General features: G+C 66.9%; 2 protein-coding genes and 1 long non-coding RNA gene across 3 annotated transcripts; all 3 read right to left on the minus strand.

Annotated features, from left to right (window-relative positions):
- Positions 1 to 3: 3 nt before the first annotated feature.
- On the minus strand, positions 4 to 6604 carry LOC121082181 (sodium/potassium-transporting ATPase subunit alpha-3-like; the record flags this gene model as incomplete). The annotated part of the gene is made up of 6 exons (XM_040581530.1): positions 6453 to 6604; positions 2633 to 2755; positions 2118 to 2177; positions 1413 to 1616; positions 346 to 459; positions 4 to 111 (listed from the first exon to the last, which is right to left on the minus strand). Coding segments are annotated over exons 1-6 (615 nt in total), but the record flags the coding sequence as incomplete, so codon positions are not given.
- Positions 5006 to 6446, minus strand: LOC121082183. Its single transcript, XR_005825926.1, has 2 exons — positions 6158 to 6446; positions 5006 to 6126 (listed from the first exon to the last, which is right to left on the minus strand). It is a non-coding gene; the product is annotated as an uncharacterized LOC121082183 (long non-coding RNA).
- A 2250-nt stretch (positions 6605 to 8854) lies between the features above and the next one.
- On the minus strand, positions 8855 to 22876 carry LOC121082182 (glutamate receptor ionotropic, kainate 5-like). Its single transcript, XM_040581531.1, is given in 20 exon segments — positions 8855 to 9569; positions 10313 to 10434; positions 10515 to 10554; positions 10556 to 10644; positions 10733 to 10958; positions 12117 to 12282; positions 12377 to 12550; positions 13131 to 13240; positions 13342 to 13455; positions 13937 to 14131; positions 14669 to 14776; positions 14923 to 15027; positions 15667 to 15819; positions 17011 to 17169; positions 17961 to 18014; positions 18311 to 18489; positions 19443 to 19608; positions 20108 to 20205; positions 22076 to 22240; positions 22670 to 22876. Coding segments are annotated over 20 exon segments (2991 nt in total). The 5' UTR covers positions 22755 to 22876; the 3' UTR covers positions 8855 to 9086.
- Between the last annotated feature and the right edge of the window lie 22 nt (positions 22877 to 22898).

A 22898-nucleotide genomic window follows, 5' to 3' on the forward strand; every position in this document is an offset into this window, starting at 1 on the left:
GCGCAGGTCGGCAGGGACACGGTCCCCCCCCTTGACCTCCACCAGGTCGCCCACCACCACCTCCTCCGCGTTCAGCTGCATCTTCTCCCCTTCCCGGATCACCAGGGCTTGCTGGGGGGAGGGGGGGCACAATATATTGAGGGAGGGGTCCCAACATATTGGTGGGGGGGGTTAACCCCCTTAGAACCCACCCCCACCCATTAGACCCCCCCCGCAGTGCTCCGCCCCCTTCCCCAGCTGTATCCTTGCATCTCCATCCCTACAGATACACACGTGTATAAATTTGGGGGGGGTGTCTTCAATTTGGGGGGGGTCCCCAATTTTAGGGGGGGGGGGGGTCCACACCTGGGGCACCATGTTCTTGAAGGATTCCATGATCTTGGAGCTTTTGGCCTCTTGGTAGTAGGAGAAGCAGCCGGTGATGATGACAACGGCAGCCAAGACGATGCCCAGGTAAAGCTGCGGGGGGCAGGGGGAGAGGAAAATTGGGGGGGGGGTCCCCAGGAAAGCCGCCCCCCACACACTTATAGGACAGAATAAGTTAAGGGGCAGCCCAGCTGTTTGCCCCCCCTCCCCTCAAACCTGGGGCACAATTACCCCCCCGTTGACCCCCAAGTGTAGGGTGCAGCTGCCCCCCCCCCCCTCAAGTCACAAGGGGCAATGCCCCCCTCCCCAAATGCGGCAGAGGAGCAATGGGGGGTGGCTAATTGCACTCTCCTCCCGTGGACCCCCCCAGACCCATATCGCCCCCCTCCAATGGACCCCTCCCCCAACATCCTCACCCCATATCCCCCACCCCAGCTCACTGCCCCCGCAGCCCCCTATGCTGCCCCCCCCCCCAGCCCCCTATGACCCTCCTCCAGTCCCTTATGAAGCCCCCCAGCCCCCTCTGGACCCCACCCCAGCTCCCCCCTCCCCCACCCCCTCAGCATCCTCACCCCACAATACCCACATCCCCACACCCCAGCCCCCCCAGCCTCTTATTGCCCCCTCACCAGCCCCCCTGGACCCCCTCTGCCCCCCCCCCCCCAGCATCCTCACCCCACATCTCCCCACCCCACCACCCCCAGCCCCCCCTGCACCCCCCTAGCCCCCCCCCCAGCATCCTCACCCCACACCACCCACATCCCCCCAGCCCATCACCCCCAGCCCCTCCTGCACCCCCCTAGCCCCCCCGCAGCATCCTCACCCCACACCACCCATATCCCCCCAGCCCCCCACTCCCAGCCCCCATCCCCGCCCCCCCCTCCCCCACCCCCACAGCATCCTCACCCCACATCCTCCCATCCCTGGCCCCCCCCAGCTCCCTGCACCCCCCCAGCCCTCCCCCCCAGCATCCTCACCCCACACCACCCACATCCCCCCAGCCCCCCGCCCCTCCCCCCCCCAGCCCCCCCGGCCCCCCCCCTCACATTGTCGTTGGAGGGCTCATCCTCCGTGCCCGCCTGGATGCCGTAGGCCAGGAAGCAGAGGATGGCCCCGATCCACAGCAGGATGGAGAAGCCCCCGAAAAGCTGGCGGCAGAATTTGACCCACTCGGGGGTCGTGGGGGGGGGAGTCAGGGCGTTGGGGCCGTCCCGTGCCAGGATCTCCTGCGCCTTGCTGTGGGTCAGGCCCTGCCCCGGGAAAATTGGGGAGGGGGGGTTCAGGGGCACCCCCAAAATAGGGGCACCCCCCCCATATAGATCCCACCCCCCCACCCCCCCACATAGAGATCCCACCCCCCTCCCCCCCCACATAGATCCCAGCCCCCTTCCCCCCCCCCCCCCCCGTAGATCCCAGTAGGGGGAGGGGCTCTGCCAAGGTGGGGTACACCAATGGGGGACCCCCCCAGGTGACCCCCTAATTGGGGGGTGAACTGGGGAGAGGGGACCCCAAAAGGGCCCCCTCCCTCAAAAGCAGAGAAACTCGGGGGGGGGGGCTAAAAGCCCCCCTCCCCCCCCCCCCAAAAAAAAGCAAAGATCCTGGGGAGGGACCCCCGAGGGGAGGGACGGAGCCCCATGGGAGACCCAAAACCTGCCCCCTCCCCCAGAATAAGGGAGGCCCCCCCCCAAAGCAAAGCCCCTCGGAGGGGCCCCCCCAAAAGCCCCCCCCCCCCCCGGAGGGGGTCCCCCCACCTGCACGCAGTCCGTGTTGTATTTCCTGCAGACCTCCTCGATGGACATCTTGTGCTCCGTCTGTGGGACAGCGGTCAGCCCCCCAAAACACCCCCCCCCCAAAAACCCCCAGCCCCCCAAACTGCCCCTAGAGCACATCCCAGCCCCCCAACTGCCCTATAGCACAATCCAGCCCCCCAACTGCCCCCAGCCCCCCCCAAACTGCCCCAGAGCACACCCCAGCCCCCCCCACCCCCCCCCCAAACTGCCCCTAGAGCACATCCCAGCTCCCCAACTGCCCTATAGCACAATCCAGCCCCCCAACTCCCCCCCAGCCCCCCCAAACTGCCCCAGAGCACAATCCAGCCCCCCCAAACTGCCCCAGAGCACACCCCAGCCCCCCCCCCCCCCCAAACTGCCCCTAGAGCACACCTTAGCCCCCCCAAATCCTCCCCCAACTGCCCCTAGAGCCCCCCCAAACCACCCGTAGCATGTCCCCCAGACCCCCCCAGACCCCTCCCCCCCCCCACACTCACCATAGCCACCTCCTTCTTGAGGTCATCCAGGTCCCGGGTCTTGCTCTTGCCCTTCTTGGGCGACTCCTTCTCGCCCCCCTTGTCCTGCGTGGTGGCCACGCGGTAGCTGTCGGAGCCGCCGTACTGGGGGGGGGGTGTCATGCTGGGGGGCCCCACACCCCCCTTCGGCCACTCTGACTCCCCCGCTATGGGGACACCCCCACCCCCCAGCACCCCAAAACCCCAGCGACCTGTAGTAGGGACCCTCAAATCCTAAAGGACAGCCCTTCCCCCACTGCCAAGAACCCCCCCCCAGCACCCCAAAGTCTCAGGGTCCTGGACCACGGACCCCCCCCAGAAGCCTGGGACCCCTCCCAGCACCCCAAAGTCTCGGGGTCCTGGACCATGGACCCCCCCCCAGAACCCCAAAGTCTCAGGGTCCTGGACCACGGACACCCCCCCCCAGAAGCCTGGGACCCCTCCCAGCACCCCAAAGTCTCAGGGTCCTGGACCATGGAGCCCCCCCAGCACCCCAAAGTCTCAGGGTCCTGGACCACGGACCCCCCCCCAGGAGCCTGGGACACCCCCCCCCCGCACCCCAAAATCTTGGGGTCCTGGACCATACCACCCCTAGCACCCCAAAACCTGCAGCACTGATCCCCAAGTCCCTGGGACCCCATAGTGGGGGTCCTGCCCCCCCTCCAGCCCCCCAGGACACTGGGACCCCCCCCCCAGCACCTCAAAATCCCACAGTGCTGGGCTGTGCCCCTCCACCAGGAGCCTGGGGTACCATGGGGGGGGTCCTGGCACATCCAGCCCCCCCAAACCTGCACCCCAGGAGCCTCCAGGGTCCCTGGGACCCCACAGCCCCCCCCCAAGTCCCTGGGACCCCATAGTGGGGGTCCTGCGCCCCTCCCCCCCCCCCCAACCCTGCAAGGTATCAGGGACACCCCCTCCCCCCAAACCCCCCCGAGTCCTGCATTGCCCATCACTCAGGGACCCCTAAACCCGCCCCTCAGGGACCCCCCCCCCAGCCTCCAAATCCTGAACCAGAGCCCCCCAGCCCTAAGGAACCCCTCCCCAAATCCTGCACCAGGCCCCCCCACAGCCCTAAGGGAACCCCCAGCCCCCCCAATTCTGCACCAGGCCCCCCCACAGCCCCCCAATTCTGCACCAGGCCCCCCCCGGTCCTAAGGGACCCTCCAAGCCCCCCAGTCCTGCATCAGGCCCCCCCAGCCCTAAGGGACCCCCCAGCCCCCCCAAATCCTGCACCATCCCCCCCCAGATCTGTCCCCCCAACCCCCTTTGCAGAACACCACCCCGCCCCCCCCCCCCAAGCCTGACACAAGGACACGGGGGGAAGATGCGGGTGACCCCCCCCCCCTCCCCTTCGCCATCTGCTCCCCCGTTAATCCGGCCTTGACCGCGGGAGGGGGGGGGGGAGGGGCAGACGCGGGTGGGGGGGGGCGGTGGAGGGGCTCCCCCATGCCTGGCGGTGGCAGGGGGGAGGGTTCCTCTATAGGGTCTTCCTTATAGAGGCTCCCAGGATGCCTGAGGGGGACCCCCCCCCCCAAATTATAGACACTTACCTGTGTCCCAATTGGGGAAGGGCACTGGGTGGGGGGCACACCCCCTTTATTGCCTGTGACCCCCAGCCTGGGGTTTGGGGGGTGTCATTTTTTTTTGGGGGGTATTGTTTCCCCACATTTGTGGGGTGTAATTTGGGGAGGGGGGGCGCAGATCGTGCTCTGTGCATCACTGGCGGGGGGGGGGGGGAACACCCCAGGAACGGTGGGGGTTTTTTTTGGGGGGGGGGGGAAGGCAGATTCCTTGGGGGATTTGGGGGTGGGGGTGTTGCTCTATATGGGGGTGCTAGGGGAGGGGGAGTAATGTTTGTGCCCCCCCCCATATCCCCACCCAAAGGTGCTTGGGGGGGGGGGGGGGGCTGGCACCCAGCCAACGCTGCAGTCACCCACACGCTGCAGCGCGGGAGGTGGAGGGGGGGCAGCCCATCCCCCACCATTCTCCGCCCCCCCCCCCCAACCCTGACAGCTGGGTCAGGGTGACCCCGAGCAACTGCGGGGGGGTGGGGGAGGGGGGGGGAAACAGGGACATCCCCCCCCCAGCATGCTCTGCCTGGAGACCCCATGCACTTTAACGGGGGGGGGGAGGGGGGGGGGCTATAAAAAAATTGGGGTCCCCTCTGCAGTAACCCCTCCCCCTTGGAGCTGGGGGGGGGGGGGGCATTTTTTTCGGGGGGTGGGGTGGGTGTGTATTTCCAGAGGGTGTGCCTGCTTCGGGGGAGGGGGGTGGGGTGACTTCCACGGGGGGGGGGGGGGGGGGCGATTTCCATGGGGGGGGTCCCCACTTTTTTTGAGGATCCCGATTTTATTTTGCGGGGGGGATTTCCCTTGGGAATCCATTCCCTGGGGTGGGGGTGGGCTTCTATTCCACCACCCCCCACCCCCCCGCGCTAATTTTGCACCATCACCACAGGGACCACAGTCCCCTCGTTAATTAGCGCCCTAATTAGCGGGTGGGCGGCTGCTGGGTGCAGCCCCCCCCCCCCCTCTCCCCCCGGGGGGGGGGGGTGTGTGCCTGTTATGGGGGGGGGGGGGGGGGGGAAGGAGAGAGGAAGGTTATTGGGGGGGGGGGGCGCACACGCACTGCGGAGGAGCGCAGGCACGGGGACACGCGTGAGGACACGCGTGAGGACAGGGGAACGTGCACGAGGACACGCGTGAGGACACGGGGACACGGGGGGGCACACACGGGGGGGCACGTGGATTTGCACGGGGCCCTTGTGCCTTGCACGGGGCCGTGGGACACGGTGACACGCTCGGGGCCAGGGCCCTTGTGCCTTGCACGGGGACAAGGACACGGGGGACACTCGTGACACCGGGCAGGGACGCGCACAGGGGGCTCAGGGACACTCGTGGGTGCATAGGGGGGGACACACACTCACGGGACACACGCACATGTGCGGCGGCCCTGTGTTATGCAAGAGCCGTGTCACACGCGTGTCCCACTGCACGAGGCCCTCGTGCCACCTTTGCAAGCTCACACATCTGGGGGGGCCTTACACGCCCCTGCGGCACCTCGCATGTCTCCCACCTGCCTTGCACACCCATCTGCACCGTGCACGCCTGGCACCCATTGCACGCCCCTTGCACGCCCTCCCAGCACCTTGCACGCCCCTTGCACGCCCTGCCAGCACCTTGCACGCCCCTTGCACGCCCTCCCAGCACCTTGCACGCCCCTTGCACGCCCTGCCAGCACCTTGCACACACCTTGCACGCCCTGCCAGCACCTTGCACACACCTTGCACAACCCTCCCAGCACCTTGCACACACCTTGCACAACCCTCCCAGCACCTTGCACGCCCCACTAGCACCTTGCACACCACCCAGCACCTTTCACATCCCTCCCAGCACCACACACATCCCTTGCACACACCTTTCATGCCCCCCAGCACCTTGCACACCCCTTGCACGTCCCCAGCACTTTGCACGTCCCTTGCACATCCCCTTGCACGCCCCCCAGCACCTTGCACACCCCTTGCACGTCCCCAGCACTTTGCACGTCCCTTGCGCGCACCTTGCACGCCCCCCAGTACCTTGCACATCCCTCGCACACACCCCAGCCCCTTGCACATCCCTCGCACACCCACCCCACCTTGCACACCCCTTGCACGTCCCCAGCACTTCGCACATCCCTTGCACGCCCTACAAGCACCTCGCACATCCCTCACACACACCCCAGCACCTTGCACATCCCTCGCACGCCCCCCAGCCCCTTGCACGCCCCCCCCCCCCTCCCTCCCCGGCCGGGCCGTACGTCCCCCCATGGCGGCGGCGGGTGCAGCCGGGCCGGCCCGGGCGGAGCTGGGGAGGGGCTGGGGGGGGGGTCCCGGGGGGGGGAGGGGATCCGGGGGGGTCCCGGAGCGGCGGAGTGGAGCGGAGCGGAGCTGAGCGGCCCCGGCTGCGGCGAGCCCGGGACTGGGGCGGGGGCGCGGGGCCGCCGGCGTCTGGGCTGGGGGGGGGGGCGGGGAGCGGCCAATCAGCGCGCGAGGGGCCCCCCCGCCGGTGGCCACGCCCCTTTTACTGCGGATCCACCGGGGGGGGTGCGTGTGATGGGGGGGGGGGGGCTGCAGCCGCGGGGAGAGGGGGGACCCCCCACCCCACCCCCATTGCAGGGAGATCCTATGTGCCCCTGCAGTGCGACCCCCCCCCTCCCAGGGCGCCCCCCCCCGAGTGACGCCCCCTCCTCAATAAGCATCATGGTACCCCCCCGCAATGCAGGCCCCCCACCCCCCCAATGCAGCCCCCTCCCCTCCAATGCACCCCCCCGCAGGACACCCCCCCCCATATACCCCCCCCCCCAATTTTAACCCCCCCATTGCACCCCCCCGCAGGACCCCTCCCCGATTTAGCTCCCACATTGCACACACACACACCCCGCAGGGCCCCCCAATGCAGCCCCCCCATTATCCGCCCCCCCCGCAGGCCCCCCCCCAATTTTATCCCCCCACTGCCCCCCGCAGATCCCCCCCAAATTACCCTCCCTATTGCAGACGCCCCCAATGGGCCTTCAGTGCCCCCCCCCCGCAGTGCAGCCCCCCCGATGCCCCCCCCAATTATCCTCCTAATTCACCCCCCCGCAGCGCTCCCAAACTCCCCCCCCCCCGCAATGCGGCCCTAACCCCCTGAAGCCCCTCCGGGCCCCCCCGATGCACCCACCCCCCCGCAGTGCCCCCCCCCCCCATATACTGCAGTGCCCCCCCTCTCCCCCAACTCGCGCAGGGGAGCGCCCCCCACCAAATTAGTTAGCGCTGTCGCTAATAAGCTCCGCGCGCCCCCCCCCCCCCCCCCATCCGCCGCAGCATCCCGGTGCCCGTCGCCATAGCAACGCGGCTGCCGGGCAACGGGGTTGCCATGGCAACGGGGACCTTAGCAACCGGGGGGTCCTTAGCAACGGGGGGGGGCTTAGCAACCGGGGAGCGGGAAATGAGGGGGGGGACACACCAGCCCCCCCCCCCCCCCGCGACCCCCCCCAATGTCCTTGAGGTGACCTTGTCCCGCGCCACAGTGTGTGTGTGTGTGAGGGGGCCTGGGACCCCTCCCCAAGTGGGGCCCCCCCCCCTAAAATTTGGGGACCCCCTCCCTTATTTTGGGGACCCCCCGAATTAGGGGAGGGGTGTTCCCCCCCCGTGGGGAGACACGCGTGGGGGTGGGAGGAGCCCCCCCCCCCCGGGATGGGGTAACTCCCACGCCCCCTCCCTACCCCTGAATGAGATTTGGGGGGGGGGGTCCCCGTGGTCCCCGCGGGGGGGGGGGGGGGGGGGTGTCCCCTTCCAGAGCATCCCGCTGCCTGCGGTGTCCCCGGTGACGTCACGTCTGGTTGCCCTGGCAACCATCGACCGGCGGCGGGGTCTGGACCAATGGGGGGGGTGACCTTGAGGGGTCCAAGTTGGGGGGGGGCGCCTGGGTCCCCTGCACATCCCCCCCTCACCGCGACGGGCCCTTCCCAGCATCCCTTTGATCTGCCGCTCATTTGCATCTCATTTGCATCTCCCAGCATGGCGCGCCACCTAGCGGCCGCGCCGCTACCGCGTTTCCCGGGGGGCGGGAACTTTGGGGGGGGGGGGACACCTGGGGCAACTGGGGGGACTGAGGGGTAACTGGGATGAACTGGGGGTAACTGGAAGAACTGGTTTAACTGGGGGGACTGGGGGGAACTGGGATGAACTGGGGGTAACTGGAAGAACTGGTTTAACTGGGGGGACTGGGGGGAACTGTGGGCAACTGATGGAATTGGGAGGGACTGGGGGGTGCTGAACTGGGGGCAACTGGCAGCAAGTGGGGGGGACTGGGTGGGAGCTGGGGGGACGACAAAGAAAACTGGGATGAACTGGAATTAACTGGAGGGGAACGGGGGCAATTGGCAGTAACGAGGAGGGGCGGAACTGGGGGGTCCCGGGGTGTACTGGGGGTTACTGGGATGAACTGGGGGGCCGGCGGACGCAGACAGGGGGCGCCTCTCCCGTAAAAGTCCGGCTGGGTTTATTGGGGGCGGGGGGGGGGCGACACCCCGACCAACGAGGGAGAAAAAAAAGAGCAAAATAACCCCCAAAAAGGAAAAAAACAATTAATAATTAATAATAATTATAACGCCCCTCCCCCAACACCCCCTCCCGGCCAAGCCCCTCCCCACAGACCCACCCCCCCCCCATCCTGCTGCCCCACGAGGGCCGGGTGCCCGTGCCCCGCCCCCCCCCCAGTGGCTGGTCCGTGCATTGTGGGGGGGGTCCGTCCTATGCGCCCCCCCCCCCCCCAAAAATGTTGGGGAGTGGGGGGGGGTCCCCCAAATCCTTCCAGGCACGGCATGGGGGTCCCAACCCCCCGGCAGGGTGGGGGGGCAGCGTGCCCCCCCCGGGAAGGCACAGCGCAATTTGGGGGGGGGATGGTGGTGGGTGTTAAAGTAGGGTGGGGGGTGCTGAGGGGGGGGGGCTTTGTTTTTTGGGGGGGGTGTCTCTGTCTGGGCCCCCCCCCCCCCAAGTCATACGCACGGCGTACAAGGAGGGTTGGGGGAGGGGGGCGTCACTCCTGTTGGCGGGGCCCCCCCTCGGAGGGGGGGCTGCGGGGGGGGGTCCCCCGCGGGGGGGCGGGGGGGGCCGCCCGCAGCGCTTGGATGCGGCGACACTCAGGGCAGACGCGGACGTGGGTGCAAGGTGGGGGGGGGGGTCCCCCACCCCCCACGACCCCCCCCTCCGAAACTGGGGTCCCCGAGTAGAGTTTGCCGTTGCTGAAGCGCATTTCGCGGAGGGAGGGGCCGCCCCCCCCCCGCCCCCCCCCCCACCTGCCCGGGCTGGGGGTCTCCGGCGGCGGCGGGCGCGGGGGGGTTTGCGGCAGGACACGGCGTGGCGCAGCTCCCGCAGCATCTCGGTGCACAGCGACAGCTGGGGGGGGGGGCGAAAGGGGGGGGGGGGCGTCTGTGACACCACCCCCCCGCCACCTTGGTGCCCCCCCCAGGTGTCGGGGGGACCCCCCGCAGGTACCCCCTGGGCCCCCCTCCCCTCAATCCAGCCCCCACACCCCTGTGTCCCTCCCGTGGTCCCCCATATCTATGTGTGTGTCCCCCCCCCAGACCCCTGTGTGTGTCCCCCAATTACCCAGGACCCCCCCAATATCCGTGTCCCCCCCAGACCCCTGTCCCCCCATATCCGTGTCCCCCCCCATATCCGTGTCCGCCCTAGACCCCTGCCCCCCCCCATCCACCCAGGACCCCCCCCCATATCTATGTCCCCCCCAGGCCCCTGCCCCCCCTCCCATATCCGTGTCCCCCCCAGACCCCTGTGTGTCCCCCCCATCCACGCAGGATCCCCACCATATCCATGTCCCCCCTCCCTCCCCAGACCCCTGCCCCCACCCCCTCCACCCAGGACCCCCATATCCATGCCCCCCCCATATCCTCCCCCCCCATCCATGTGGCCCCCCTGTGTACCCCTGGGTCATCCCCCCCATATCTGTGTGTCCCCCCCCAACCTGTGTCCCCCCGCCCCTGACACCTGTGTCCCCCCTCCAGCCAGGACCCCTCCATTACCCGTGTCCCCCACCCTAGCAATGCCCCCCCCCCTGCACCCCTGGGTCCCCCCCTCCCCCCAGGACACCCCCCCCCCAATTCCCGCACCGCCCCCCCAACCTCCTCGCTTTCGGCCGAGCGCCGCGTGGACCAGATGAACTCCATGACGGCCACGAAGATGGCGACGATGAGGCCGCACACCAGCACCACGAAGATGCCCCCGATGTTCTCCATGCCCAACCCTGGGCCAAGGGGAGACACCCCCCCCAGTTAAGGCACCTTAGAGCCCCCCCCCCCCTTTCAGAATCCCCCCTCGCCATACCTTTAGCGCGGTGGTCTTCCTCCTTGGGGCAGTGGCCCCCCCTCCCACCATTTTCTCTTGAGGATCTCCAAGCGGTTGTTCTCCTGCAGCTGCAGGATGGCCAAGGTGATCTCGTCGCGAAACGGTGAACCTGGAGGAGACACGGAACGGCGTCCCACCACGGTCACCATCACAGCCCTCCCTCCCCCAGCCCCCTCGGTGGCCCCCCCTCCCCATACCCAGAGGCATGCCGATGCCGTAGCCCTTGGTGTCCAACAAGCCGCCGATCTGGGTGAGGTTGCAGTTGTGCCGGCGGTGGTACTCGTTCATGGTGGACTCCAGCAAGAAGGCGTACTTGGAGTTCAAGACGCGGGCGATGCCTTCCTCCGTGCTCTTGACGAAGACGCTGGGTTGCTTCGACTGCATGTAGTTCCACATCCGCTGGTAGGTCTGGTACCGCGAGTTCTGGGGGGCGGGCGTGGGGAGATGGGCATGGGGGGGCTGGCGGGGATTGGGTCCGCTTGGGGTGGGCTGCGCTGGGAGGGGTTGGCGGGTTGGGTTGTGTTGACCTGGGTTGGGTTGGTTGGATGGGTTGACCCAAGTCGAGTTGGGTCGGGTTGGTTGGGTTGACCCAATTTGGGTTGGGTTGGGTTGACCTGGGTTGGGTTGGGTTGGTTGGATGGGTTGACCCAAGTCGAGTCGGGTTGGGTTGGTTGGGTTGACCCAATTTGGGTTGGGTTGGGTTGACCCGGGTTGGGTTGGTTGAGTTGGTTGGGTTGGGTTGACCCAGGTCAAATTGGGTCGGGTTGGTTGGGTTGACCCAATTTGGGTTGGGTTGGGTTGGTTGGTTGGGTTGACCTGTGTCGAGTTGGGTTGGGTTGGTTGGGTTGGGTTGACCCAATTTGGGTTGGGTTGGGTTGACCTGGGTTGGGTTGGTTGAGTTGGTTGGATGGATTGACCCAAGTCAAGTTGGGTCGGGTTGGTTGGGTTGACCCAATTTGAGTTGGGTTGGGTTGACCTGGGTTGGGTTGGGTTGGTTGGATGGGTTGACCCAGGTCGAGTTGGGTTGGGTTGGGTTGGTTGGGTTGACCCAATTTGAGTTGGGTTGGGTTGACCTGGGTTGGGTTGGTTGAGTTGGTTGGATGGATTGACCCAGGTCGAGTTGGGTTGGTTGGGCTGGGTTGACCCAATTTGGGTTGGGTTGGGTTGGGTTGGTTGGGTTGACCCAATTTGGGTTGGGTTGGGTTGGTTGGATGGGTTGACCCAGGTCGAGTCGGGTTGGGTTGGTTGGGTTGACCCAATTTGAGTTGGGTTGGGTTGACCTGGGTTGGGTTGGTTGAGTTGGTTGCATGGGTTGACCCAGGTCGAGTTGGGTTGGTTGGGTTGGGTTGACCCAATTTGGGTTGGGTTGGGTTGACCCGGGTTGGGTTGGGTTGGTTAGATGGGTTGACCCAGGTCGAGTTGGGTTGGGTTGGTTGGGTTGGGTTGACCCAATTTGGGTTGGGTTGGCCCAGGCTGGATTGGGTTGGTTGGATTGACCCAGTTCAGGCCACCCCGGCTGTGCCTCCCGCCCTGGGCCCCCCCACGCCCCCCCCCCCCCTTCCCCCATGGCCACGCCCTCACCTGGAAGAAGGTCATGGTGGAGCCGGCATGGATGGTGCCGTACTCGATATTGGTCTGATCTGCCAAATCATCTGCTGACTCGATGGGCACCTCCATCCGCTGCACCGTCAGGAAAGCCGCCAGGTTGGCCGTGTAGGACGAGATGATGATGAGGGTGAAGGCCCACCTGGAGAAACCACACCGCGGTGTGTGAGGATGGTGATCAGCGGAACCGCCAGCCCCTCGTGGTCATGCCGCCGGCCACCGTGGTGGGGTCTCACCAGACGCCGCTGACGCAGCGGGTGGAGAGGGCGCGGGGCATGATCTCGGAGCCTTGTTGCATGAAGCCGCCCACCGGGAACCAGAGGCTGTTGCCCAACGTGTACTGGTTTTCCAGAAGGTTCTGCCGCTCCCGGAGGCAGGGGTGGGGGTTGTACCACTCATAGGGGCTCAGCCTGGGGGTGAGGGAGGAGCCACCATGTTAGGGACCCCCCTGCTTTGCCCCCCCAAAAGATCTCAATGACCCTCCTTGTGCCCCCAAAGTTAGCCATTGAGGCCACCAGACCCCAGTGTGCCCCACCAAAATGTGTCAGGCCCCCCTGGTGCCCCCCGAGTTCATCACGGACCCCCCCAGTACCTGCCTGTGCCCCCCAAATCCACCAGCAGCACCCCAAGGCCTCCATCAGCCCCCAAAACCCATCAGTGACCCCCCTGTGCCCCCCAACATCCACCAGTGACACCCCAAGGCCCCCCTGAGACCCCAAAACCCAACAGTGACCCCCCCCGAGACGCCAAAATTCATCACTGCCCCCCCCCAATACCCCCCTGTGCCCCCAAGACCCACCAGTGACACCCCCAAGACCTCCCTGCACCCCTCAGCCGTGGATTTGGGATTACTAGGGGGTCTTCGGGGGGGTCCCTGGATTTTGGAGGGCCCCTGGGGGCTGGTTCTTTGGGAAGCCCCGGGGGGTCAGTTCCTCAGGTGGTCCCTGGGTTTTGGGGGGGGTCCCTGGGTTTTGGGGTGCCCCCCCTCACCGGGCAGCGAGGAAGAGCACGCAGCTGACGGCCAGGTAGGCGAGCAGCATGAAGAGCCAGACGGCCGGTGAGAAGGGGTCTAGGAAGGAGAAATACCCCGGCTTGCGGCCCTGCCGGGACACGGGGTGAGACCCCCACAGTGGCACTGAACCCTCCAACTACATTTGGGGTCCCCCTCGTCATTTCTGGGGACCCCCCTACTGCCCCGTACCATGTGGACGCGGTAGAGGATGCTGATCCCCAATGTCATGAAGGGTTTGGAGAAGTCGATGACTTTCTCCCGCTCCGCCGTGATGGTGAAGGCGGCCACTGCCAGGTCGGCTTTCTGGGGGGGGGGAGGAGGGAAAAAGGGGGACCCCCGGGGGGGCTGTCAGGTGGGATCGACCCCCCCCGGGTTACCCCAATAATTCCCTCCCAACCCCAAAGTGACCGAGCCCCCCCAAAGCCCTGTAGGATGTTCTTGGAGATCTCTGGAGAACAAGCTCATAGACCGAGGGCACCCCAAAACCCCTGTAGGCTGCTCCAGGGCACCCCAAAACCTCCCATAGCCCCCCCCAGAACACCCCCAAGCCCCCACCCCCGCCCCAGATGCTCCAGGATACCCCAAACCCCCCATAACTCCCCTCAGGATGCCCCCAAAACCCCACCGGATGCTCCAGGACTCCCCAGTCCCCTGATAACCCACCTCAGAACACCCCAAAAGCTCATAGGATTCTCCAGGCCACCCCTGAACCCACCTCAGGACACCTCAAAACCCCCCAGAACCCACTCCAGACCCCCCCCCCCGGACCCCCCCAGATCCGTACCCGGTTGATGAGCTCGCCCACCATGCCGGTCCAAGAGCCGTTGGGTTCGGGGGCCCCGTAGAGCCCGTCCTCCACCAGCTTGATGTGGAAGCGGAAGTTGAGGAGCCCCGCCAGCTCCTGCAGCATGTCCACGCAGAAGCCCTCGTAGCGCTCGGGGCCGCCCGCGCCCCCCACCCGCATCACGTAGGGGTTCTCCTGTGGAAGGGAGGGGTGGCAGGAAGGAGGAACGATACACACAGAGGGGTGTCAGGGTGGGGGGCTCTTGGGTGGGCTGGACACAGCCGTGGACAACCCGAGAGGAACCCGTGGGATCCCCAAGAAGATCCCAAGGGGACCCCAACTGGAGGCCCCAAGGGACAGCTCCATGGGACCCCAAATGGAGACCCAAAGGAACCCCAACAGGAACCCAAAGGGACACCAGATGGAGACCCCAACGGACACCCCAACAGGACCCCAAGGGGATCCCAGATGGAGACCCCAAGGGCACCTCAAGGGGACGGTGATGGAGACCCTGATGGGGACACCCCAACGAGAACCCAAGGGGACCCCAATGGAGACATCCCAAGCGGACCTCAAAGAGACACACCACCCCCAATGAGGACCCCAGCGGGGCACCCAATAGAGATCCCCAATGGAAACCCAAACAGTGACCATGGGGACACACCGTGGGAGACAATAGGAGCCCCCCAGCAACCCCCCCAGCAGGGTGTGTGCCCCCCCAGCCCCGCTCACCAGGATGGTGGTGATGATGAGGGTCTTGTTGGCCAGGCTGTCAGAGGCGTTCATGGCCAAGGTCGTGGCGTTCATGGCCAGCGTCCGGTTGGAGTACCACACGCCCACCTAGGGGGCACAGCGCCGGGAAGGGGGCACGGCGTCAGGGTGGGGGAGAAGAATGTTGGGATGGGGGGTGTGGCACCGGGATGGGGGGCATGGTGTCGGGGTGGGGGGCATGGTGCTGAGATGGGGGGCAGCTGTGGGGCACTGACCTCGCGGTGCCCGTCACGCCCCTTCTCCAGCACGTGGAGCGTGTAGTTCGTGCGCTGCCCTTTGCTGTTGAACTCCACTCGCCCCGTCAGCCCGTCATACTCAACCTGAAGGAACAAGCACCCCAAAACACTGAGACCTCACACACACTTTTGGGGAGCCCCACCTACTTTTGGGGACCCCCACTCCAGGAGACTGAGCAGGTTTGGGGACCCCTAGGTTGACCTGAGGACCCCGAGAAGGCTTCAGACTCCTTTGGTGGTATTTTGGGCCTCCCCTCAAGAGATTCCACAACGCCTAGGAGGGGTTTGGGGACCCCCAAGAGAGTTTTGGTGTCCCCAGGAGGGTTTTTGTGGCCCCCCAGAAAGGTTTTGAAGAACTCCAGGAGGCTTTTGGGGTCCTCAGGAGGGTTTTGAGCCCCCCCAGGAGGTTCTGAGGTCCTGCAGAAGGGTTTTGGAATCCCCCAAGGACATTTTGGGGTCCTCCAGGTCTATTTGGGATCCCCTAGAAGGGTTCTGGCCTCCCCAGGAGGGTTTTGGGGCCCCCTAAGTGTGTTCTAGGGTCCCCCAGGAGATTTCAGGAGCCCCAAAAGGATTTTGGGGTCCCTCAAGGACATTTTTGGATCCTCCAGGAGAGTTTTGGGGCTCCCCAAGAGAGTTTTGGGGGCCCCCAAAGGGTTTCAGGGTCCTCAGGAGGCTTTTGGGGCCCCCAGGAGAGTTCCCACTCAAGGTTTTGGGGTGCCTTACCATGCGCAGGTAGTTCATGAGGCTGGTGCCATGGGGCCAGATGCTGGGGGAGGCGCAGGCCAGCGGGCGCCCCCCAATCTCCTGGCTGCGGTTCAGCTCCCGCACCGCTCCCACCACCACGTGTACCGCGTCGAACAGCAGGGCCGCCGACAGCTGGGGGGACATGGGGGTACACATGGGGACATGGGGACGGGGCAGTGGGAGGGTCAAGGGGACAGGGGACAGGGACATATGGGGACAGGGGGATATGGGGGAACAGGGGACACGGGGGATATGGGGACACATGGGGATGAGGAGGCACAGGGTCAGGGTAAGGTCCAGCTGCCCGGGGTTTTGGAGTCCCCCCAGATTTGGGGATCCCCCCAGTCTGTGTCCCCCCTGGTCTGTTTCCCCCACACACACTTTGTAACCCGCCCCGTTTTGGGGGTCCCCCCTGCCTTACCCTCCATTGCCCCCCTGGCTCTTCCCCTCACGGCAGCACCGCGGCGGGGCGGTGTGCAGCGCCCCCTCACGGCTGGGGTGGGGCCGTGTGCAGGGGTGGGGCGGTGTGCAGCGCCCCCCTCACGGCTGGGGTGGGGCCGTGTGCAGGGGTGGGGCGGTGTGCAGCGCCCCCTCACGGCTGGCGTGGGGCCGTGTGCAGGGGTGGGGCGGTGTGCAGCGCCCCCTCACGGCTGGGGTGGGGCCGTGTGCAGGGGTGGGGCGGTGTGCAGCGCCCCCTCACGGCTGGGGTGGGGCCGTGTGCAGGGGTGGGGCGGTGTGCAGCGCCCCCTCACGGCTGGCGTGGGGCCGTGTGCAGGGGTGGGGCGGTGTGCAGCGCCCCCTCACGGCTGGGGTGGGGCCGTGTGCAGGGGTGGGGCCGTGTGCAACGCCCCCTCACGGCTGGGGTGGGGCCGTGTGCAGGGGTGGGGCGGTGTGCAGCGCCCCCTCACGGCTGGGGTGGGGCCGTGTGCAGGGGTGGGGCGGTGTGCAGCGCCCCCTCACGGCTGGGGTGGGGCCGTGTGCAGCGCCCCCTCATAGCCACCAAGGCAGGCCAAAGTATGTATGTACGACCCTCCCTGTGTGTGACAGCCCCCCTTTGTGACCCCCTCCCCTCAGTTTTAGGGTCCCCCCGGTGCCCCCCCCATTGCCCCCTTGGTCTGTGACCCCCCCCGGTGCCCCCTATTGCCCCCCCCCCCCCCCCCGTGTGAAACCCCCCTTCCACGCAGGAGGCCTGTGTTAGGCACAGTGCTTCCCCCAGGCCAGGCCGAGGTGTGTGCATGTGTGACCCCCCCACTCTGTGACACCTCCCCTCCATTTTTAGGGTCCCCCAGGTGTCCCCCCCGGTACGTGCGCCCCCCCACTCACAGCAGGCCCCGGGTAGGGCCGGGGGCAGCGCTCCCGCCAGGCCAGGCCGAGGCTGCGGGCGAAGCGGGGGTACAGCGGGTGGCTGGTGTTGAGCAGGGAGAAGCCCAGCACCGTACGCGGGGCCCGCGGCAGCGCGTCCAGACGCAGCAGCGGGAAGTCCTGCCAGGGGTCACAGGGTCGTTGAGGGATCTCAGGGGCACAGGGGGTTGCATGGGATCCCCAGGGGCCCCAGAGGGTGGGGGGTCATAGGGTCACAGGGGTCAGGGGGTCCCAGCAGCCAGGAGAGGCACGGGGGTCATGTGGTCCCAGGGGTCCCAGAGGTCAGGGGGTTCAGGGGGTCCCAGGGGTCCCAGAGGTCATGGGGTCACAGGGGTCGTGGGGTCACAGGGTCCCTGCGGTCAAGGAAGTCAGGGGGTCACAGGGGTCATGGGGTCACAAGGTCCCTGTGGTCCAGGGGTCACAAGGGTCCCAGAGGTCAGGGGGTCACAGGGGTCGTGGGGTCCCAGGGTCCCTGCGGTCAGGGAAGTCAGGAGGTCACAGGGGTCGTGGGGTCACAGGGTCCCTGTGGTCCAGGGGTCACAGGGGTCCCAGAGGTCAGGGGGTCACAGGGGTCGTGGGGTCCCAGGGTCCCTGCGGTCAGGGGGGTCAGGGGGTCACAGGGGGTCGTAGGGTCCCAGGGTCCCTGTGGTCAGGGGGTCCCAGAGGTCAGAGAGGTCATGGGGTCAGAAGATTCAGGTGGTCCCAGAAGTCAGGGGGTCATGGGAAGGTCATGGTATCACAGAGGGGTCAGAGGAGTCACAGCGGGCATGGGGTCAGGGGAGGTCACCGGGTCACAGGGGATCAGGGGTCAGGGGAGATCAGGAGTCACATGTCATGTGGTCACAGGGGTCAGGGGTGTCCTGGGGCCACAGGGGTCAGAAGGTCACAGGGGTCAGGGGGTCACAGCTCACCATGGTGGTCAGGATGTATTTGTAGAATGCCGACGTCATGCCCAGCTCCGAGGCCTGTGGGAAAGGGGGGTCTGCCCCATAGCGCCCCTGCCCCACAGCATCCCTACCCCACAGCGCCCCTGCCCCATGGCCCCTAGATTCCCAAGACCCCAGCCCCACAGCCCTCAGCCCTCCCAAGCCCCCAGCCCCACAGTCCCATGGCCCCATAGCCCCCAGCCCCACGTCACAAACCCCCCAGTCCCCATAGCCCCGTAACCCCCAACCCCAACAGTCCCATAGCCCACGGCCCTCACCCCCATGACACCCCACCCCCCCCCCCACGCCCCCAGCCCCATAGCCCCCACCCCCACCTTGCTGAGGACGAGGTGGGAGATGGAGGCGTTGGCGTCGATGATGATGGTGGTGATCTTGTCGTCACGGATCTCCTTGAGCAGCGGCGTGGGGTCCTGCGCCTCGCCCAGCATTCGCACCGACAGCGTCTCGCGGGAGATGAGGAACTGCCGCACGAGCTCCTCCAGCCGCAGCAGGCCTGGGGGCACCCGTGGGTGCTGGGGGGGGTGGGGGGCAGCGGGGCGGGATCCCCCCCTCCGAGGAATTCCCCACCCATGGCATCCGCCACCCATGGGTTGGCCTCCAGCCCCATGGTGATGGCCCTGTGAGCCCCCCTACCTCGACCCACCACCACTAGCCCCCTCCCCATGGCCAGTAGCCCCCTCCCCATTGGCCACTAGCACTCTCCCACAGCCACTAGCCCCTTCGTCATGGCCATCAGTCCCCTCCCCACAGCCTGTGCCCTGTCCCCATGGCCACTAGCCCCTTCCCCACAGCCCATACCCCCTCCCCACCACCACTAGCCCCCTCCCCACCACCACTAGCCCCCAGCCCATGGTCAGTAGCCCCTTCCCCATGTCCCCATGGCCACTAGCCCCCGGCCCACAGCCCACACCCCTCCCCATGGCTTGTGCCCCCTTCCCATGGCCACTAGCCCCCTCCTCACAGCCCATACCCCTCCCCACCACCACTAGCCCCCAAACCCTGGCCAGTAGCCCCCTCCCACAGCCACTAGCCCCTTCCCCAGGGTCAGTAGCCCCCTTCTCACAGCTCATACCCCTCCCCACCACCACTGGCCCCTGACCCACCACCACTAGCCCCCAACCCATGGTCAGTAGCCCCTTCCCCATGTCCCCATGGCCACTAGCCCATAGCCCACACCCCTCCCCATGGCCTGTGCCCCCGTCCCATGGCCACTAGCCCCCTCCTCACAGCCCATACCCCTCCCCACTACCACTAGCCCCCAAACCATGGCCAGTAGCCCCCTCCCACAGCCACTAGCCCCTTCCCCAGGGTCAGTAGCCCACTCCCCACAGCTCATACCCCTCCCCACCACCACTAGCCATCTCCCCACGGCCAGTAGCCCCCTCCCCACCACCACTAGCCCCTCTCCCCAGCCGGTAGCCCCCTCCCCATGGCCAGTAGCCCTACACTCGGCCTTGGCACAGATGAGGGAGGCGGCGGGGTAGCGGAAGCTGCGCAGGATGTGGCCCAGTGCCAGGCTCACGTCCTCATTGCTGGGGTAGAGGCTGACGGCGGCGAAGCGCAGGTACTGCAGCCGGGGGGTCTCCTCAGGGCCCACCTTGATGTGCGGGATCTGGGGGGGTGGGGGTCAGTGGGGGGCATGGTGGGGCTTGGGGGATATGGGGGGGCTGGGGGCACAGGGGTGTCACGGGGGGCTATGGGGGGCTGGGGGCACAGGGGGGCTGGGGTCACGGGAGCTATGGAGGGCTGTGGGCACAGGGGGGTCATGGGGGGGTCACTGGGGGTATAGGAGATACGAGGGGTCATGGGGACTCATGAGGGTCTGGGGGCATGGGGGGGCATGGGGGATATGGGGGGCTGGGAACCATGAGGGGTCACAGGGGGGACAGGGGGGACTGAGGGTCATGGGGGCGTCTGGGGGTTATTGGGGGGCTGAGGGTCCCAGGGGGAAATCTGGGGGTCCTGGTGTGATTCAAGGCGTCAGGGGGAGGGGCTGGGTGTGCCTGGAGGGGCTGGGGGGGGGTGTCTGGGGGTCCCGAGGCATCCCTGGGGGTGCTGGGGGGGTGTCCCAGGAGAGTTTGGGGGGTCCCTGGGGGTGCCCCCCCCCTCACCTCCTTCTCCCCGCAGATGTGGCTGACGGTGGAGGCGGCGGCGGGGCTGGAGGCCGGGCCCAGCACCGAGACGACGCCTTTGGGTAGGATCTGGCACACTGCGGGGCACACGCGTGTGCAAGGGGCCTCGCACGCGCCCCTCGCCCACGTGCCTCGCACACCACACACTCTCGTGAGGGCCTTTGCACACTGCTCACACTGCTCACGCTGCTCACGCTGCTCACTGCTCACGCTGCTCACTACTCACACTGCTCACGCTGCTCACACTGCTCACTGCTCACGCTGCTCGCTGCTCACGCTGCTCACGCTGCTCACTGCTCACGCTGCTCACACTGCTCACGCTGCTCACTGCTCACACTGCTCACTGCTCACGCTGCTCACGCTGCTCACTGCTCACGCTGCTCACTGCTCACGCTGCTCACGCTGCTCACGCTGCTCACTGCTCACGCTGCTCACTGCTCACGCTGCTCACGCTGCTCACGCTGCTCACTGCTCACACTGCTCACTGCTCACGCTGCTCACGCTGCTCACTGCTCACGCTGCTCACTGCTCACGCTGCTCACGCTGCTCACGCTGCTCACTGCTCACACATGCTCACTGCTCACGCTGCTCACGCTGCTCACTGCTCACGCTGCTCACTGCTCACGCTGCTCACACTGCTCACGCTGCTCACACTGCTCACGCTGCTCACGCTGCTCACGCTGCTCACTGCTCACGCTGCTCACTGCTCACACTGCTCACGCTGCTCACTGCTCACGCTGCTCACTGCTCACGCTGCTCACACTGCTCACACTGCTCACGCTGCTCACGCTGCTCACTGCTCACTGCTCACGCTGCTCACACTGCTCACTGCTCACGCTGCTCACGCTGCTCACGCTGCTCACTGCTCACACTGCTCACACTGCTCACTGCTCACGCTGCTCACGCTGCTCACTGCTCACGCTGCTCACGCTGCTCACGCTGCTCACTACTCACACTGCTCACGCTGCTCACGCTGCTCACTGCTCACGCTGCTCACACTGCTCACGCTGCTCACTGCTCACGCTGCTCACTGCTCACGCTGCTCACACTGCTCACACTGCTCACGCTGCTCACTGCTCACGCTGCTCACGCTGCTCATGCTGCTCACTGCTCACACTGCTCACTGCTCACGCTGCTCACGCTGCTCACTGCTTACGCTGCTCACTGCTCACGCTGCTCACACTGCTCACACTGCTCACGCTGCTCACGCTGCTCACTGCTCACTGCTCACGCTGCTCACACTGCTCACTGCTCACGCTGCTCACGCTGCTCACGCTGCTCACTGCTCACACTGCTCACTGCTCACGCTGCTCACGCTGCTCACTGCTCACACTGCTCACTACTCACACTGCTCACACTGCTCACGCTGCTCACTGCTCACACTGCTCACTGCTCACGCTGCTCACGCTGCTCACGCTGCTCACTGCTCACGCTGCTCACTGCTCACACTGCTCACACTGCTCACGCTGCTCACGCTGCTCACTGCTCACACTGCTCACGCTGCTCACACTGCTCACTGCTCACACTGCTCACACTGCTCACTGCTCACGCTGCTCACACTGCTCACGCTGCTCACTACTCACGCTGCTCACACTGCTCACTGCTCACGCTGCTCACACTGCTCACTGCTCACGCTGCTCACTGCTCACGCTGCTCACACTGCTCACTGCTCACGCTGCTCACGCTGCTCACGCTGCTCACTGCTCACACTGCTCACGCTGCTCACACTGCTCACGCTGCTCATGCTGCTCACGCTGCTCATGCTGCTCACTGCTCACACTGCTCACGCTGTTCACACTGTTCACGCTGCTCACGCTGTGCATGCTGCTCACGTTGCGCACGCTGCTCACACCGCACGTGCTGCTGCACATGTTCTCACGCCCTGCCCCCGGCCACGCGTGCTCTTGCACCCCACGCCTGCCCTCACACTTGACGCTGGTCACTCACTGGTGTCGGTGGTCTCGTACTGGCTGTCGTGCTGCAGCTCGAAGATGTCGACCTCGAGGCGGGCGCGGGCCGGGGTCCCCAGGATGCCGTTGACGTGCTCCCGCGCCAGCGCCAGCGCCAGCCGCTCCCCCCGCCCGCAGCTCGACCGCTCGTCCAGGATGGCGGCTGGAGGTGTGTGTGTGGGTGCACAGTCTGGGTGGGCCCTGCAGCCCCCACCGCGGCCTCCCGTACCTCCTGTGTCCCACCCATGTCCCTCTGTGCCCCCTTGTGTCCCCACATGACCCCCGTGTCCTCAGATAACCCCACTGTGCCCCCCCAGTGCTCCCCGTACACCCCCCTGTCCCCATGTGACCCCTGTATCCTCGAATAACCCTGCTGCCACAGCCCCCCAAGGCCCCGTAGCCCCCCCAGTCCCCCCAACCCTCAAAGCCCCCCACTGCCCCACAGCCCCCCCAACCCACACAGACCCCTACAGCCTCCCCTAGCCCCCCAGCCCCCCCCAGCCCCCATATCCCCACAGCCCCCACAGCCCTCCCCAGCCCCCATAGCCCCCCATACCCCCCCAGCCCCACCGAGCCCCCCGCCGCCTCTCACCCATGCGCAGGGAGGCGAGGCCCTGGCGGCTCCGGGGGGCGAAGGCGGCCACCAGCAGCAGCAGGACCGCGGGCGACGCCGGCATCTTCCCCCGCTCCTCATGGAGAAGGTCGGCCGCGGCCCCACTCGCCGCCTGCGCCCGGTGCTCAGCGGGGACCCCCGGGACCCCCCCACGAGCCCCCGCACCCCCCTCTGACTCTGGGGGCACCCTGGAACACCCCCCCCCTCC

The sequence above is a fragment of the Falco naumanni genome, unplaced genomic scaffold, assembly GCF_017639655.2.
Source record: "Falco naumanni isolate bFalNau1 unplaced genomic scaffold, bFalNau1.pat scaffold_401_arrow_pat_ctg1, whole genome shotgun sequence".
NCBI classification, from domain to species: Eukaryota; Metazoa; Chordata; class Aves; order Falconiformes; family Falconidae; genus Falco; species Falco naumanni.